Source organism: Caloenas nicobarica, chromosome 1, assembly GCF_036013445.1.
Source record: "Caloenas nicobarica isolate bCalNic1 chromosome 1, bCalNic1.hap1, whole genome shotgun sequence".
NCBI lineage: Eukaryota > Metazoa > Chordata > Aves > Columbiformes > Columbidae > Caloenas > Caloenas nicobarica.
This window is the reverse complement of record NC_088245.1, coordinates 106,964,373-106,984,050: the sequence shown is the minus strand read 5'-3', so window position 1 is coordinate 106,984,050 and position 19,678 is coordinate 106,964,373. Positions and strand designations below refer to the sequence as shown.

Sequence of the window (19,678 nt, the reverse complement as noted above, 5' to 3'; positions counted from 1 at the left end):
GGTCTTCTACAAATTAAAATTGCTGTAAAATGTTGCTTGCAAGACGTGTTGTCTTGCAATAGCCATCGGGAAGCAAAGCAAAATTTCAAGTATTTAGAGTTGACCCAAATAATTTCACTGCTCCAAACAAAAGTTCTCCTCTGTGCTCTGCAGGGTCACATATGAACCATGTCACTCAACCAGACAGTGCTGTGGACACTATTGGAACGCTGTTCTGGGCAAATATCAATTTGACCATATGACGGTCCTGCAACTATCTATTTAAGGTATTGTATACTACCAAAATTCTCTATATGGAAGGGAATCAGGAACATAGAAAGCTATACAGCACTACACATCCACTTCTTTAAAGGTATTTCACATATACTGCCCTTGATACAATGCTCCTCTTTCTCTTCATTAAAATGTCAAACACTCATATTTTGAAACTTAACTTACCCTGAGTAATCAAGTTACCCAAGTACTACTCTGCCTGTCTCAGTATTAATTTGGTTGTTACTAATACCTGCACTTAGACATTAGCAAATAATTTAAGCTATATAGTGTGGGGAGAGAGAAAAAAAAAAAAAAAAAAGAGAAAGAAACCACACGAACTTATCCTCTACTTTTGCCCTTTTGGATGTTTCCCCTACACAGAGATATTTACTGTAAGACTTGTCCTTCAATATCTGAACAGAGACCTTCACTCCAATTCCAGAGTGCCCTGTTTTGTTGCAGGGCTTAAATTCAGTAGTTATACTAAAATAAAATGCCTTGCATTTCCTAAGGAAAAATATTCCTTTGGAGAACAACCTCCTCAAGGACAGTCCTGTTTTAGATAAGATCAAATGACCATCTGGAATACATGGAGCTCCACCTGGGGATGGATGGATGGATGAAGGGCCAACCAAGAGCTTATGGATCAGGATTAAAGGGAGAGCAGGGACAGGTGACATTACAGTGGGAGTCTGTTACAGGCCACCCAACCAAGAAGACCGAGTGGATGAGGCCCTCTAAAGACAGAGAGGAGCAGCCTCATATTCACAAGCCCTGGTCCTCATGGGGAACTTCAACCACCCCAATATCTGCTGGAGGAACAACACAACAGGGCATACGCAAACCAGGAGGTTCCTAGAATGCACTGATGATAACTTCCTTCTCCAAGTGACAGACGAGCCAATGAGGCAAGGTGCTATGCTGGACCTTGTTCTCACTGACAAGGAGGGGCTGGCTGGTGGGGAATGTGAAGCTCAGGGGCAGCCTTGGCTGCAGCAGCTATGAAATGGTGGAGTTCAAGATCCTTAGGGCAGTGAGGAGAGCACCCAGCAAGCTCACTGCCCTGGACTTCAGAACAGCAGACTTTGGCCTCTTCAGGGATTTGCTTGGTAGAGTACCATGGGATAAAGCCCAGGCGGGAAGAGGAGCCCAAGAAAGCTGGTTAATATTTATGGATCACTTCCTCCAAGCTCAGGAGCAATGAATCCCAACAAAGAGGAAGTCAGGCAAAACCACGAGGAGGCTTGAATGGATGAACAAGGAGCTCCTGGACAAACTCAAACAGAAAAAGGAAGCATACAGAGGGTGGAAGCAAGGACAGGTAACCTGGGAGGAATACAAAGAAATTGCCTGAGCAGCCAGGGACCAGGTTAGGAAAGCTAAAACCCTGGTAGAATTAAATCCGGCCAGGGACATCAAAGGCAACAAGAAAAGCTTCTATAGGTATGTCAGTGATAAAAGGAAGACTAGGGAAAATGTAAGCCTTCTCTGGAAGGAAATGGGAGACCTGGTTACCAAGGATATGGAGAAGGCAGAGATACTCAATGACTTTTTTGCCTCAGTCTTCACTGGCAAGTGCTCCAGCCACACTGCCCAAGTTGCAGAAGGCAAAGGCCGGGACTGGGAAAATTATTAGGTTGGAGACCATCTAAAGAACCTGAAGGTGCACAAGTCCATAGGACCTGATGAAATGTATCCTCAGGTCCTGAAGGAACTGGTGGATGAAGTCACTGAGCCACTATCCATCATACTTGAGAAGCAGCAGTCTGGTGAAGTTCCCACTGACTGGAAAAGTGAAAACATAACCCCCATTTTTAGAAAGGGAAAAAAGGAAGATCCACAAAACTACAGGCCAGTCACTCTTATCTCTGTGCATGGCAAGATCATGGAGCAGATCCTCCTGGAAACTATGCTAAGACACATGGAAAATAAGAAGGTGATTGGTGACAGCCAGCATAGCTTCACTAAGGGCAAATTGTGCCTGACAAATTTGATGGCCTTCTACGACAGGATTACAGCATTAGTGGATAAGGCAAGGGCAACTGATGTCATCTGTCTGGACTTGTGCAAAGCATTTGACACTGTCCCACACCATCCTTGTCTCTACATTGGAGAGACATGGATTTGACAGATGGACCATTCACTGGATAAGGAATTGGCTGGATGATCACACTCAAAGACTTGCAGTCAATGGCTCAATGTCCAAGTGGAGACCTGTGACAAGGGGGTCAGTACTGGGACCAGTGCTGTTTAACATCTTTGTCATTGACATGGACAGTGGGACTGACTGCACCCTCAGCAAGTTTGCCGATGACACCAAGCTGAGTGGTGCAGTCAACACACTGGAGGGAAGGGAAGCCATCCAGAGGGACCTTGACAGCTTGAGAGGTGGGCCTATGCAAACCTCGTGAAGTTCAACAAGGCCAATTGCAAGGTCCTGCACATAAGTCGGGGCAATCCCAAGCACAGCTACAGGGTGGGCAGAGAATGGATGGAGAGCAGCCCTGAGCAGAAGGACTTGTGAGTGTTGGTTGATGAGAAGCTCAACATGAACTGGCAATGTGCACTTGCAGCCCAGAAAGCCAACCATATCCTGGGCTGCATCAAAAGAAGCGTGACCAGCAGGTCGAAGGAGGTGACTCTGCCTCTCTACTCTGCTCTTGTGAGACCCCACCTGGAGTCCTGTGTCCAGATCCGGGGCCCTCAACATAAGACAGACATTAACCTGTTGGAACAAGTCCAGAGAAGGGCCACGAAGATGATCAGAGGGCTGGAGCACCTCTCCTGTGAAGACAGGCTGAGAGAGCTGGGGTTGTTCAGCCTGGAGAAGGCTCTGGGGAGACCATACAGCAGCCTTCCCATACCTAAAGGGGGCTTACAGGAAAGCTGGAGAGGGACTTTCTACAAGGGCATGCAGTGATAGGACATGGGGTAATGGCTTTAAACTGAAAGAGAGGAGACTTACGTGAGATATTACATGAGAAATTCTTCACCATGAGGGTCTTCAAGCACTGGAACAGGTTGCCCAGAATGCCCCATGCCTGGAAGTGTTCAAAGCCAGGTTGGATGGGGCTTTGAGCAACCTGGTCTAGTGGAAGGTGTCCCTGCCCATGGCAGGGGGGTTGGAACTAAGTGATCTTTTAGGTCCCTTCCAACCCAAACCATTCTATGAAATAAAAGATATAATTACTATGATATACCTGGGGGGAAGGGATTGAAGAGAGAGAGAAGGAAAATAAGGGACCAATACCTAAATGTAGTTAACCTTAAGAATTATTTTTCTGCCAACATCAGCACTGCCCAGTGCTGCTCTTTCTTGTCCTGAAATAATATTTGCTCTGACCAGTGAACTCAGGACCTGTCACGCTGTGAGGTACCAGGTGCTGTAACATCATCACACCCAGGGTCCCTGTCCTAGTTCTTTCCTTTCACAACACTCAAAACATGTTTTGACAGGCATGACTTCACAGTTTTTTTAATAAGTATACTATATCTGCAGAATAATAATTTAGTGCTCTTTTTTAAAAAGTCCAGAGTTAAGTGAGGGTAGCAGCAAGTTACAATTCAAGTGCAAAAAAAACCCCAAGCATACTATTTGTTACAGTGGTACACCACTATCACATACCAGGTGTAGAAAACAGAAAGCTGAGGCTCTCTTCATTTCTAACTTCGGTGGCATCTCATGAGAAACTCAACCTAAAAACGGGTTAAGATTTCGGATCTGGGAGGGTGTTTGGTTTGTTTTGGGTTTTGTTTGTTTATTTTTGTTATTGACAGGCTTTTCATGAGACTACTCAAGGACTCTTTAAGAAGCTTCAGACATCAGCATAATTTTAAACCTTATACGTTATCCCTTTTCAAAGGTTACGAGGTTCCAGCCTGTTTCACCTTCTGTCTGCAACAGACATTTATATTTATAGCCTGCTAATTACCACTAAAGCATCTAATCAAAACCAGAAACAAGCAGTTTCCTGGTTCCTGCCTTGTATTACTCAACAACAGAGAACAGCAGTTAACAACATAATTGGGATTTATTTATTTTTGCCTTCTGATCTTCTCCCAAACCAGATACCTCCCCCAAAACACACACTGGCCACCTGGCTGACTCAAGCTTCTTCTCCAATGTCTTTCTTGTAATGAGATTCTCTGCTGTCCTGCTCCTACTACCCCCCAGCTCCCTCCATCTTCAGGTAAGGTCTCCGCTTGTCTTACATTCTTATAACAGAAAACTACTTTTAACCCATTTGTTCTTTATTTTTTCCTATCAGAACCATAAGGGATCCCATGTAAGTACCAGAAGCACAAAGAGCTGCTGGGAGACATGAACATCACAGTTACCAAACCCAGCCAGTAACCTGGAAGTCAGCCCACAATGACTTATTATCACTTTGGAATTGTATTCTGCTTCCTCCTCTTACTCTGTTTAAGAAAGGAATTACTGTATTTTGAGTCCAAAGGAAAATTTTCAGGACCCCTTTTTACCATTAATACTGAATTCAGAGTTCATAGAAGAGTTGACAGCCAGCACATATGAGACATGTGCACATACCTAAACAGGAGAATATTTCTAGCAGTTACAATTATCTAGGTCTTCCACAACTTCAACGATGACAGAAAAACTCATTTTTCAGAGAGATAACCTTTTTGCTTCTCACTTCTGAGCATGAGAATCAACTGCACGGCAGACCTAACACTTGGTGTCTCCCAGCCCTCCATCTTTTATACTTAAAATAGCATCAGCAGAACAACAAAAAAAAACCCAAAAAAACCCACATAACACAAAAAAAACCCCACCTGCCCCCCCTCATAACCCCACCCCCCAAAAAAGCAATGAAGCATTCTGAAAGCAGTGACAGAAAGTGCTTCCAGTTGCTAAAAATCGTAAGAGTTAGTATCCAAGAAGTGACAAAGAACCCACATACGGACATCCTGACAAATCCTCCCCAGTTAGGTGGCAGCCACCAGATCTAGTCGTCTTGAACCAGACTAACTGAAAATACTGCAAAATCTTGACATTCTTCCTGAAAAAAAAACCACTCCAATTCCAATAAGCCTTTCAAATTTCTGCCAGGAAATGAAATATTTTGTTCCAGGTTGCCTTAATACAAAGGTATCATAGAGCCTTGTGGAAGCTGCAGCTTTGTTGTTTCACACCCTTGCGGTTCCTCAGCCGATGACATTTATGAGGCACCACAGTCTCCCTTCTGAACAAGCTGCCTGGCCACCATCACTGCTACACACAACAGCAGAATTAGTCTAACCTACATAAAGAAACACATATTATGACCTCCTTCCCAAACTTTATGTATTGAAGATGTCATACATAGTGCTTCAACACATAAGCAAAAACAAAGTGTCTCGATTTAGTTCAATAAATTACAGGGTTCTAAACATATCCAAATAAGCTTATCTTGTGAACATTTCTCACAGTTAACTTTGCCCTAGAAGGCCAGAAGTAATTATGGCATTTCCCATAACAATGTAATTCTGGGGTTTGTTCCACTTTGCAGACAAAATGAGACCTACTAATAAAGAAGAAAGCAGACACTCTGACACAACATGCACTTTCAACGCAAACAGAAAGCACATATGGATTTATCTTCCATTTCACCAAAATTTTTTTTTCTAAAATAAGCTGCCCTCTTCAGTAGTTACTGTGATGTGATTTTCTAGACTGGCTCCCCTCAAAAAAACTTTATGCTCCCTCTACCCATCCTATTTTAGCACATTTGTCATGTTTACAACTAGACAGGTACTTTTAAAACCAATGCAACAAACAACGGCACAACTGTAGGGGATAATGTTTTGGATATCTTAATATCACAAATTAAAATCCTTCTTTAGTTGAGAGTTATGGATTATTTTTATAAGATTGAAGAGCTGTCAAAAGACTTCTTAACTGAAGGTGTACCTTGTAACTAACTCCATTGTGTATGGTGTGTATAGAAGACAACTCCTGCCTTTCCTTGATCTTATTACCCCATTTACCTCTAGTGTGAATCAACACACCACTTAGAAAAGCAGCTTAATTTTTTTTCTCTTCCACATCACTAAACAAAACCCTACAATTATCACCATTTCACCCAACATGCTTGCACCTTATGTGTTGAAATGCATCACTTAGCTAGTGAGAACCTACTTGTTTGTGTCTAAACCAAGCGTTCGTCCTCAATTCATCTAAAGAGCACAGGACTTCGAAGCAGCAATATCAGAATCAAAGGCGCCATCGTGTCTGGTACCCATGCACTGTACGCTAGCATTTTACAGGACATTTTATATCATTACTTGTATTTGCGTTTCTATCTGTATATAGTAAAGGCAGCCTATGGCTATTAAAACATAAAGATGTTCTTATAAAGGCAGCAATCATTCAAAGACGAAAGCAAAAAAAAAAAAAAACCATCATAAATCACATTATTGAGTTGATTTTGCCTCCCTCCCCATTTACTTTTATTTTTGGCATTTGAAACCTCCAAGTACTTCACCTTTTACTGCCCCACTGCTGTTACTCTTGGTAACAAAATAATTCTGACTGTATTTGTAAGGCCATGCCGTTTTGCAAACAATTAGACACATTGTTTTATTCTGAAAGACCATCATCCTGGCTTCCATAGGACATCATAGTGTAAATTATGCCAGAAGTAAATAATGCATGAAATGTGAAACGTTAGATATGCCAAAGCTGATCTAATGTTTCTTGGTGTGGAAAGAGAGACTTTTAGAAGAATAAAGGATTTTTTTAGAAAAAAAAGTAAATTAATTTCAAAGGCTCATGCCAAAAAACACTTGAAATTTATAATAATAATGCTAGAATTCAGCTTCATGACTCATACTGTAGTGAGCAAGCAGACACCACAGGCCATGTTCAGACAGCTTAAACTCAAGCTCAGCCAAGTGTTTCCCATTACCCGACTCTAAATTTTCAGTGCCACCAAGCCAGTTGGAATATTGAGGTCTGAATCTAGCATTTTAAGAACGGCTCTGCTCAAAGGAGCAGCTCCACACCACCTCCTGTCAGAGAAGAGGCCCAGCCGAGGTGCACCTTCAGATTTCAGGACTATGCAGATGCAAAGATAAGATACTGGAAGAACCATTTACAGCTTTTTTGGATGAGGGAAGACTGCTCAAAGCAGAAAACACTCACGAGGATCAAAAATAAAGCAGCAATAGAAAACATTGAAGATGTGCTTTGGTAGTCAGGTTCCCCAAAGTTTCTCAAGACCCTTGTTTTTTTTAAAAGACATTTGCTAATCACGCTGCTGTAAGTGGGGCACTCTTGCAGCCCCGCTCAGTAATTTATATTCATTAGGAAGGTCACTGAATGACTCAGCCAGGTACAAGGACAATTCAACAGGCAGCGTGTAACCTTGGGGAAGTTTTAGGCAGGCCTAGTCCCAGGAGCGGGCCTAGTGCCGTGGAGCGGGCCCACGGCAGGCCTGCTCTGCATGGCGTGACAACCTGCAGGGGGACACCTGTCAGGGACACGACTCCTCTCCAAATGTAGCACCCCGGCTAAAACAACCGGCAGTGTGAAGCATCTTAACCTTAATGTCTGCAAGGCAGATCCATGGGAGAAATGAGCTATTTAAAACATTATTTGAATCCAAAGAGATAAAACCCTAATTTAATGTTTTTCTAGATAAACATCTGTCTCATCAGTTGGTCACCACTAAAACAAGTTATTTTTTTAAAATAAATAGATACGGTAACGTTTTTGTTTTTACCAACAAGATTTTAAAACATATTTAAGCAACCATATATTATAGCTTAATAAAGACCTTAATTTTTTTGTAAGAAATTTGCCCCATTACGATCTTTAATAAGAGATACACCTGCTTGTGTAGGTACACGTGATACATGCAAAGTTTAATTTAGATGAAAACTGGGATTCATTTAAAAATATGCAAACCATCTTCATCTGCTAGAAAACGAAAACCACACATTACTTATGTATACAAACATCTAGAAGTTTATAAAAACATGTTTTGTCTTTTAAACACTTCGGCAAACAAACGAAGTATCATTTGCAGCTGGTGATTTAGCTGATTATTTCTGGTCACTGTGTCCTATCAGATGACAGAACAAACAGATCTCATCCACCCACATCTTTCCCCCCTCATCATCACATCTAAACTGCAAGGGTGGGGGGGGAAGGTTCCTCCAAACAGAGTTTTCAGTTTTATGCAGTGGTCACCAAATAATGTTCCTGAATACACTCAAAAAATAAAATATTCCCTCTGTTCAATAAGAGGGGATTAGTATTTGTCCACAGTTGGTTTTCTACTCCAGTAACCTTTTCTAGTTAATTATCCACTAACTCAGCTGTTCAACTCTTTGACTGTCTTCAAAAGTTGAACTAGCACATATTGCTCATTAATGTTTTATTTTACCATACTGTTGGTATGTTTAGACATTAATACATCAAAGAATCTCTCTTTACAAATATTTCTCAATTCATAATATCTTAAATTTAAATAGGTTATTTATCCTGATTTCTTGTCACAGAAATGCTTGTTCCATCTTTCATGAATCTATCTTGACTAAGTTTTTGAGCTCAGCTAAATTCATGTTTTCTGAGTTTATACCAGCCTTCTTTTGTGGGGGGCGTCTGTGCTAGATTCCCCCACTGAAGGAGGTGAATTCTGTGTGTAACATCTCTTTTGCAAAATAGATTGTGGACAACATCAATCTGTATATAAACATCATGATACTGACAGCATATTGCTGTAGATACATGCATGAGTAAAAGAGATTATACTCAACTGCTTGGTGAATCCACTACACTTAAGTAAATACCATGAAAAAAACACTAAAAAAACCCAAAATTCTTCATTATCACTGTTTCATATTGCAGCACTCTCTCATAAAGAAAGTTATTTGTTTTCATCCCAACTGATCTTTTTCCTCCATCTCTCTTGTAGAGTTATTTTAAAATGAGTGGCACAGCAAAGCATTATTTTATTGGATAATAAAATAGTTAATTCATACTTGGTTGTAATGAGAGTTAATTACTGAAGGCTGCAGGACTTGACCAGGCTAATTCTGACAATCCCACTGAACGTCTGTGACAAGCAGGTCTAGGAGTCTCTGGTTTTAAAGTGTGATTTGAAACACACTTGGGCAGAACAGCTTCTACAAACCTCCTACTGTGTATCTAAACACTGAGGTGCTCAAAACTACAAATCTTCTAAGTAGTGACTACTAAAAGATAGTTTAAAAGATAAATAATAGTTTAAAGATGTATTAGGACCTCTTTTTTAATGCAATGTATCATCAAGATTGCTTCAGGTGAAGTTTTACCTTTACTTTGGTATAATTTAGATTTTTTTTTTTAATAAATACTAGTATGTTTTTTTACATGTGGATTATGCATGTTCCTACTTACACAAGCACAAGCTTACCCATGACTCCAGAAAGACAATGACAGTTTGGGGGATTGCAGGCAGAAGTATTGACAACGAAACGTCAGTTTTCCTTTCCTCTCCTTGCTGTGTCACTTACATGAAGTTGTACCCCCCTTTTGTTTCTTGCTGACTCAAATACATCAGTAGGATGCAACTCCTCCATGTGTACTGTAACCCAACATCACTTTTTGATGGACTTTCTGTTAGTCAGTCAGCTAAATTGCATTTCCAGCATGAGCATAATGCCAAATTCTGTCAAGGGGCACAACAGAGCAAATTTTCTCTTTTATAAAGTAACAGTAAGTTCAGACTATCCGCACCCAAAAAGCTCCTATTTTAACTGCCACAGTTTGGGGTTTTTTTCTGCCTGTTTGAGGTAAACAGTAAATCCCACCCCAGCTATCACGCAGGTACTAATCTATGCTTATGGAATTAAAAAAAATATAGAAAAGACAGCCCTTACTGGCCTTTTTCCAAAGAAATATCAACTTTATTATTTTTTTTTAAATCTATTCACACTTCTGCCTTCTGAACACAAAAATATAGTTAAACTGTAGAGTTGTAACTATAGAGACAAGTCACGATAAACACAAATTAACTCACGAAGCCTGTGGAAGAAAAGGAAGATCATTGGTCTGTGTTCCCTATTCACGCAGAGCTGGAAGGAGAGTCCCAGCTAAAAAATGCAGCGTCTGTGTAGCTCCGGCATCACACAATTAGTACTTGTCATCCTCAGAGCTCAGAATAATGCAGTGTGTTCGTTTGCAAAGGAAAGAATGCATTTTCTTAAGAAAATTGGATCTCTCTGCTGATAGCACAAGTCCACAAATAAGGTTAAGGTTTATAAAACTGGGAATTAAAGACAGCATCAGACAACCAAGTGAGAATTAATCAAATAAGTCAAAAACTAATAAAAAGAGATAAGCATTTCAGTGTGTATCTTGAGTCCATTCCTGCTCCCTAATTTCTCAGACAAAATCTTCAGAGACCACAGTAATAACAGCAAACAGTAAAAGGAGCATGAGGTGCCTCCCCTTTGCAGAGCAGTGGGTGATAACTCTTTAAAGCACTATTTTAACCAAAATCCACACAAATATCAATCATAGAACACCAGGTTGGAAGGGACCACAAGGATCATCTGGTCCAACCTTTCTTGGCAAAAGCAGTCTAGACAAGCTGGCCCAGCATCTGTCCAGCTGTCACAGATTGATTGCCCAAAATGAGACAAGGCAAACCAACCGTCGTCAACACCCATGGCACAGTGGCTGGTGTGGGGTACTGACATCCCAATATGCTCAGGGAGCATAATCAAACTGATTCCCCCAAGGAAAAGGCCAGAAATGCCAGAGAGAGGTTGCCCTGCGGGCACACAAACCTGTTGTCATCTAGTGACAGCAATCAGCGGTGCTTCCTGCCTCGAGATGCAGTAACTTCTCCCTCCCAACTATTCCATACCTCTGCCTGCCTTCTTCCCTCATAAGCAGTGTTATCGATACTGATCTATGTACCAAAGTATGCTGTGGGATTGCCTTTGCTTTAGCAATGTTTTTGTGACTCCAGTGAGTTCAAAACATTTATTTTTTCAGGATTTTTTTTCTTTGCATAAGTTCACATCTTTGTCCCTTTATTAGGAGCCAAAACATGGGGAACACCACTTTCAACTTGACCGGCACGGGTAAATACAAATCCAGCTGATGCTGTTCAGTTTCTTTTATTTCTGACAGTCTCCATAACTGCATGGCACGCAGCTAGTCTGTTCCTTCCTCCTTTAACACACATATTGTAAAAAATAAAAACATAAACAATCCTAGCATGGATCTTTCATGCAAGAGATTATAGACATTTTACAGAGTTACTTTAAAAGTCCGTGGTGAAAGATCTGCCACAAGCTTTGTGCAAGTCTAAATAAAATCTTAACGGTTCTGCCTTTAACCACACTGTATGGCTAGTCAAACACTTTCAGTTCATGGGGAGGCAGGATTGTGCAGTCCACAAAAACCGAGCCGTCCCATCCCTGTGATGCCATTCTCCATTCTGCAAAGTGTCTGACATTTTTAATTTTGGGTGCCAACTTCAACCATTTTTCCAGAACTGAAATACCTCTTGCTGTGCTCATTCTTCGATCCCTTCTGTAAGGGAAGTTATATAGGTATAACCTCTGCTGTACCCTGTTGCCCAGCAGAATAGCTGCCTTTAATGAGCCTGGGTGTGATGAATCTGTGTTCAATCACTTCATTCTTTGCAAGACGCAGGACTCTCGGGTGCACACCATCTGCTCCTACCGACCCGGCTGCTCTTGGATTTCTTCCATTTATTCCAGCATTTCCTCTTCTGGCACATGCTCTCACATTCCCTACCTGCTCTCTGTTACCAAGCCTCTTTCCTCTAAATAACCTCTTGGATCAAGCCAACTAATCTTTAAACCAAAAAAAAAACCAACCCACAAAACAAAACCCTTGCCTGTTTGCAGTTTGGGAGCACACATCAGTGCTTTTCCCACAGGAATTGCCATGTCCAACAGCAGCCCTCCCACTGGGGTGCAGCCATACAATTTTTGTCTAGACCACAAACCCTGACATGACAGTTTGGGAAGGTGGAAGGAGACTTTCCGTGATGCATGCGAGCGTCATCCCGATCACCAAGAACTCTCGATCAAAGACTAAGGAAAGGCTCCTTCTTCCTCAAAGATTTATCCCACTTATTACAGGTACAAATCCTTGAAGTCAACAGCACGTGTTCAAGACTTTGCTGTGGCACTGAATGCCAGTTCTGGAAGCAACCTGATCTGTAAAACCACTCCTCAATGAACAACTTGTGAATAAAAAACTGTAAATGGCACATTGCTTAAGCAAAACAGCTCATAGGTGCCTCTCATTATAGCCCACGCAAGGGCCAGGGAACGGTGTGAAGTACCTTCTGAACTGCGCCAGCTCTGCTTAGTAGAAATCCAGAACTGGTTTCCAATCCAAATCTCCCCATTTCTGACACGGCAAAACTCAGCAGGACTGTTTCTCAGTGGGTCAGCAAGGATGCCTGCATGCTAAGTATTAATTGTGACAGACAGGGATTTTAAAAAGCATTTAAAAAAATAAAGGAATCTTTAATGGTCAAGAATTCTTTCAAATAAAACATGTTCTCTTAACCTAAATGAGTTGCCTAAAATGGGCGTTCCCTGTACTAGGAGAACACATATATCACGAACCTCTATGCTTTGTTCCCATAATTATTAGAATGGTAGGGTTTTATAAACAGAAACTATCAGATTGCATTTTTGGAAGACAATAAAAGACAAAGTACCAACAAATATCTCAAACAATATTGTGGGGTTTTTCCCCATCAGAACATCCACATTTCAATTTCTTTTTTAAACACATTATATCAATTCAGGTTTTTCTTAAGTTCTGCTAAGTGTTTATAAGAATACCTGACAGAGGTGGGTTTTGACGACAGGCACTTCAGCTGTAGAGCAGAACGCCACTGCGATTAGTGCCATATAAACAAGAGGAGAAGGGCAGGAAGGAGGAAAAGAAACAGCCCCAGATCCCACAGGTCTTATTATCTGAATATTGCTGAAGCCAATTACAGGCTTGTTTCCCAGTAACATTCTGCTCACAGCATAAATATACCTGGAAATTATCTAAAATAATAAAACCAAAAAGAACATTAAAAATAAATAAATAAATAAAAACACACACCACAACATTTCTGGGCTTACCTCACACATTACAATCAAAATAATCCTGAAAATATACTATAATAATATGATAAAAAAATTCACTGAAATGATAGGGTAAGGAACTACAAAGCAAAAACAGGAGGTTTTTTTCCATGCTACTTTACAAAATGAAGTGACTAATACCAACTTCACAAAAATTTACTAACAGGACTTAAACAAGATTCTTAAATTTGCCTTCTTATTTGAAATGAGATGCTGACATCCTTCTCATTGCAAAAGACCTAGTCTTCGTGCTAGATCTACGCAAAATCTCTACTTTTACTGCCCATTTCACCTGCAAAACTCAGGCTACTGTGTCTCAAAACGAAGCAGTACTACAGTGCTCCGTGATATTTTTGTTTTGCACATCTGGTAAACAGTAAGAGAGGAAAAATATCCTTGACATATCATCATTTTCATTTAGAATAACCTGCGTAATATGAATTTATGTAAGTCATTACAAGATGAACTGACAGTAGAGGAGTTTACTACCCTCAGGCGGTGGCCAGGTATAACTATACTTCAGCTCAAATTTGACATGACTTTTCTGCTTGATAAATAAAGACTATGGAAGAAAAAAGATCCTTATAGATAGTAAATAAAAATCAAATAGAAAGACTAATAAAATTACCTCTAGTTTATTGCCAGAAGTATTACGCAACTACACTTGCATCAAATTACTAATCCACAGGTGGAAAAGACCACAAGCCCAGCTCTTCCCTATCACTGGAAACTGGGTGGCACAAGCATTCTCATACCCTGACCAAGCTCCTCCTCAAAACTAAGGAGGATTTTGCCTTTGTAGCCTGTGTTGGGGATATCTTCTGGGACTCCGCTGCTCTGATGGTGCGCAAGTCTCTTACTTCCCACCCAAATGCATTTGTTCTCAAGAACAGACATATAAGCATCACAACGTCATTTACCTACAGATTTTTTTTTTTTTTTACAAAAAAAACCCACTTTAAATATATATATATATCGGTGTTAAGCCAGGAATTAAACACATGGCATGTCCTTTGCAACTCAGCGAACACAGCTATGTCTACGATATTCAGGGGCCCTTTTGAGGAACTTAATGACATTACTAACCCGACCCGGGAGATCGCATACAGACGCCAAAGGGCTACGCACAACCTTACGCTTCGCCCTGTGACTCTGTGGCAAAGCACGACCGAACAGAACACCGCCCGTCCCCAACACACAAACACCTGGAAGGAAGAAGAAACACGCGCACCGAATAACTGCAATGCTAGTAGCGTGTCTGGAAAAAAAAAAAAAAAAAAAAAATAAAAGAGACACAAAGCAGCCCCCGACACCGCCATCCACGCCGCTGCGGGGAGGAGCCGTGCCCCGCTCCACACCCGTTTCGGCACCGGCACTGCTCTGCTCTGCTCCGCCGCCGCGGACGGAGCCGCCGCTCGTTCCGGCCCCTCGGCCCCGCACGGCACGGCACGGCAGGGGCGTCGGGGCACCGGCGCGCCCGCCGCGCAGCCCCCAACTTTCCGGCGGAGGCAGCGCCAGCCCCTCTGCCGCAGGGCTGAGGGAGCGGGTCCCGTCCCCGTCCCACCCCGCAACTTCGGGGCGAGCCGGCCGCCCACCGACCCACCTGGTGCAGCGTGTCCGGGGGCAGCTGGGAGGCCCGGAACAGCTCGCCCACGCTGCTGCCCCCGGCGGCCGCCTCGGGGGGCGGGCAGCACCGCGAGAAGAGCTCGGAGTAGCGCTGCTGCTCGCTCTCGCTCAGCGGCAGGAGCAGCCCCCCGGCGCCGGCGGCAGCGGCAGCAGCAGCGGACCCCCCCGCCGGCCCCTGCTCCATGGCGGGGCGGCGCAGGGTAGCGGGTGCCGCGCCGCCCGGCTGGGGGGAGCTGTGGCGGGCGGGCGGGCGGGAGGCGGCGCCGCGCTGCGGCGGGGAAGGTGCAGTCCCCGCCTCCCGCCCGGTGCGGCCGCCGTGCCGGGTCCGCAGTGACCCGGCCGCCGCTGCCGGGAGCCGCTGTCGTCGCCTCCCCGTCCCAGCCTTGTTTCGACCCTTCAGAGAAGGGCAATGAAGGGGATGAGGGGTCTGGAGCACAAGTCTGATGAGGAGCGGCTGAGGGAGCTGGGGCTGTTCAGCCTGGAGAAAAGGAGGCTGAGGGGAGACCTGATCGCTGTCTGCAACTACCTGAAAGGAGGGTGTAGCATGGAGGGGGTTGGTCTCTTCTCCCAGGTAGCAACTGACAGAATAAGAGGAAATGGCCTCAAGTTGCACCAGGGCAGGTTTAGATTGGGTACGAGGAAAAATTTCTTCACGGAAAGGGTTGTCAGGCACTGGAACAGGCTGCCTAGGGAAGCGGTGGACTCACCATCCCTGGAGGGGTTTAGAAGACGTGTACATGAGGTTCTTAGGGACATGGTTTAGTGCCAGTGTTAGGTTATGGTCGGACTCGATGATCTTGAGGGTCTCTTCCAATCGAAATGATTCTGTGACCCACCACTCTTTCCCATATGCAGCAGACCAGGCTGGCAGAGTTCAGGGTTGCTCATTTTTCTCCCTAGATGTCACCAGCCTCTCCAAAAGTACCACCTGCTGCTGAAAATGCAGCAGGGGTGCTGCAGTAAGGAAAAGTAATAGTGTTACACCCTGAGCTGAGTCCTAATGGATCAGCCATGTTTAAGAGAAACACCTGTGTTCTCAACAGTTTTTGCTTTAACATAGAGAGCAAAGAGCCCCCTATTCACGGAGGCAAGATTCCTCTTTGTTACTCCTCTGTTGGGAGTTAACACTGTAGATGTTTCCCTTGCAGGACCAGCGCCTCCTTAAAAGTCAGGCAGTTCATGACCCGAGGTAGGAGGGATGGGTACATCCCAGAGAAGAGGATGTTTATGGGACTCATACCAGGTTTTGGAGCCTTTCCTCCCTGCAGTTCTTTGGGGCATTTCAAGGAATAAAGTAATCGACCTGAAGGTGATCCTTCTGAATGCCAATGACCCACAGAAGAGTGAATAGCTATCTTCACGGCACCTCTGGTGCTGAGGCACAGCCTGGCCCAGGAAAAATCAAATTACCCACTATTCTCTTGCAGTCCTGAACCATTAGCAACATGTGGCTAGTGTTGTTAGCCATGTACCTAAACACAAAACGTTTAGGAAGTCAACATGGTTTAATTTTTATACACTTGTTTACTATTAATTCTGCCAAATATAAAATGCAAATATAATAATTTTACATAATGTTTTTACTGCAAAATATTAGGTTAGGGTTACTCCATTTAAAGTTGCTGTCAGTTTAATTTATATTTGTAAAGCGAAAAAAAACTTTCGTAGCACATGACTTCTGTCCTTTTTGCCAAGACCTATTACCTCTTTTTAAAATGTTGTTTAAAATTATAATACTTCATCCTCTCCACATCATGCATCTGTGCCTCCTTCTCACCTGCACAAAACATGCAAACCTTGAATTCCTCTAATCTGAAATGCTGATCTGTGCTTGTCCTCTCAGTGTTGACAGTTGCAGTTGTTAGTGGGTGAATAATTGATGACTGTCTTTAGGGATGGAGTATTATGGAGAAGTCTTCGTTCCTTTAGGGACAGGGGATTGTCATGCTATTTTCTCATTTTAAAACATATTGTTTGGAAGGAGGGCAACACTGTTTCCAAAACTGAATCTTGTAGCTCAACTTAAAGTGGCAAAGACCCGTAGTAGCTCAGAAAAATTCTGTGAGCCCTCTTGAGAAGGCTCTACAGAACTGAGAGTGAACGACCCCTTGACTGCCAGATTCTTCACCTGGAAAGTCTTAAGATTTTGCTGACCTTTTGCTGCATCTTCAGTCAGGTACAACATACTTGTCAGAGGACATGGTGCCAGCAATATGGACATGACATAGGGCTTTCCATAACTATTGCCATATTTAATTATACAATTATCATTAAAATAGAACAATATATTCAAACTAGCTTACAGAAGAACTGGTGTCTTCCAGCTGAACTTGAGCAAGAAAGATGTTATGCTGACAAGCAAAGGAAAATACTACTAACAACTTTTGTTAATTGTGCATTTTCCTGTGATTGAAAATGCTCATTGGTAACTGACCAGCTCAATACTTGTGATGCTGATGTCTCTTCACAACAAATACTCCCTTTTCCAACGCCCCAGCAGATACTGTTGGTCCTTTGTTGATGTGTCGGCCTCAGTTTTCCCACATTTTTCTAAGGTGGACCGTGACAGGAAGATAATGGAAACACCCACTGTCCCAGAACACAATAGTCTGTCTCACCAGCCACACCTCTTAATGCAAACAAACACAGCCTAGGGGGGGTGGGGGGGTGGTTTTGGTTTTTTTCGTTTAGACAATTTTCTCTTCTTACTTGACCTGCAAAATTTTTGTTCCTCTCTCCATACGTCCCACTCTCATCAGAAATGACAGTGTGGCTGTGTTCAAAACCAGTCTGCCCCAGTATTGTAACCTCCAATGTGTCATCTCCAAGACACTACAGAAGTGAACCCCCCCAAGCTGAAGGAGGGGGCAGGGAAATCCATCCCTCTCATTCCTGTAGAAGGTGCTTGGTGTGAGCTGGTCACACCTCCCAAAGGAATATGGGGTGTGCTCAGGTGTCTGCCTGCCAGCTCTGAGTGGCAGGTGTCCTTCAGCATTTGGCAGTGCCAAACACACCGACTTACTCCCCTCAACCCAGTACTTACGAGGAGCTTTAATCCACCCTGGTGCCAGAGCCACTTTCAATACAGCCCAGTGCGCCTCAGTTTCTTCTCTGTGCAATGACATCGATGGTCCTTGCATGCTTTAAAGTTCTTGTGAGGGTACATTAGTTCAGACTGAGAGGCATTTCATGATAACAGAAGCCATACAAGTATCATAGGAAGAGAGTTTCAACCTTCCTGTTTACAGGGAAGTTGTGATGTCATTACAGGTTATAAAACTCCTCCATAACTAAGGAATGCTATGTATCAGTAAATGAAAACATTTTCAAATATTTATTGTTTGCAGGAAAACATAAAGTCAGTAACGTAAACTGGATTGAAACCTGACTTATCAAAGTATAGTTTAGATCTGTGTGTGGTCCTCCTTTCCTCCTTCCCTCTCCACCCAAATAATAACACAAGGACTTACTCTAAACGCAGCCAGCAGCTGTCCTGCAAACAATTGTGTGATCCCTTGAGGGAGGGAGACCAAAGGCATAGGTAAAAAAAAAATAAAATAAAATAAAGAGTGCTTCCAAAGTCATGCTAGTAGGAGTAGTATAATTGTAATATGTATAATAATTGTATTTTTCTTCCAGATGAAATCATCAGTATAAATTGTCATGTATAATATGACATATAATACATAATCATCAGTAAAAAATCCCTCCCAATATTTTTGTATTTAGGGGATCCCAAGAACTATTTTTATTTAAGCAGTACAGCCAAGGACCAGTCACTCGAATTTGTACATTATTTCACTTATCTTAGGGTTCAGATCGTGTTAAACTTGCCCTGGCTCAAAAGTCATGAGATCTGGCTGGCAGCTGCTTCTGGTTGACAGTGGAAATACCACACATATCGCCAAGTGAAGTTTCTGAAACGCGGGCAAATAGTTGGCTGGAAAACCATGATTTAGCTTTCCCCAAATCAGTTTGAGTGAATCTCACCCGTCATTCCTAATAACAATTCTTTTTATTTATGTTCTTTGAAAAATGAAACAGAACTTTGATAACAAGCAATTGGTGGGGCAGGTTTCCCAGCTGCGGCATCAGCCATGCGTGGAATATAATTGACAAGCTTGTAGTTTTGTGTATCAATTCAGCACATGAATACCCTTATTATTTTTTGCATTGTTGCTTGCATGAAGACATTCCATTTCTAAGAAAAATGGGAGAAATGGTTAATGAACTGTAAAATTCGATCCCCTGTTTTCCAGCTTGTTAGTACCTCTAATGGATGAAAAACCTGTGTTTCCTAGCTTTGACCAGTTCGTTGTTTTCAAAAATTAAATGGCATAGTAGGTGAAAACAGTCTTCTCTGAGCAGATTGTGGAAGATGCAGTTCCTAACTTTTTTTTTCTGTAAGCAACTGAGTACATAATAGAGAATAACACTTGATGTCACAAAATATTTGACAAGTATCCATACATTTATTATTTGGGTGGGGAGGGGAGGAGGACCACACACAGATCTAAACCATACTTGCATAAGTCAAATTTCAATCCAGTTTACATAGATGGCATTATTTTTTCTAGCAAACAATAAATACTTGAATTGTTTTGATTTACTGGTATGTACAATCTCTCAGTTACAGGAAAGTTTTGTAGCTTGGGATGATATCACCACTAGTTGT

The 19,678-nt window shown here is 42.5% G+C and overlaps 1 protein-coding gene across 1 annotated transcript in view; it reads right to left on the bottom strand.

Annotated features, from left to right (window-relative positions):
- Positions 1–15,187, bottom strand: part of REPS2 (RALBP1 associated Eps domain containing 2) — a 105,338-nt gene extending 90,151 nt beyond the window's left edge. The window contains exon 1 of the mRNA XM_065658396.1: positions 14,981–15,187. Coding sequence (XP_065514468.1) covers positions 14,981–15,187 — 207 coding nt within the window. The remainder of the gene's footprint in view (positions 1–14,980) is intronic.
- Between the last annotated feature and the right edge of the window lie 4,491 nt (positions 15,188–19,678).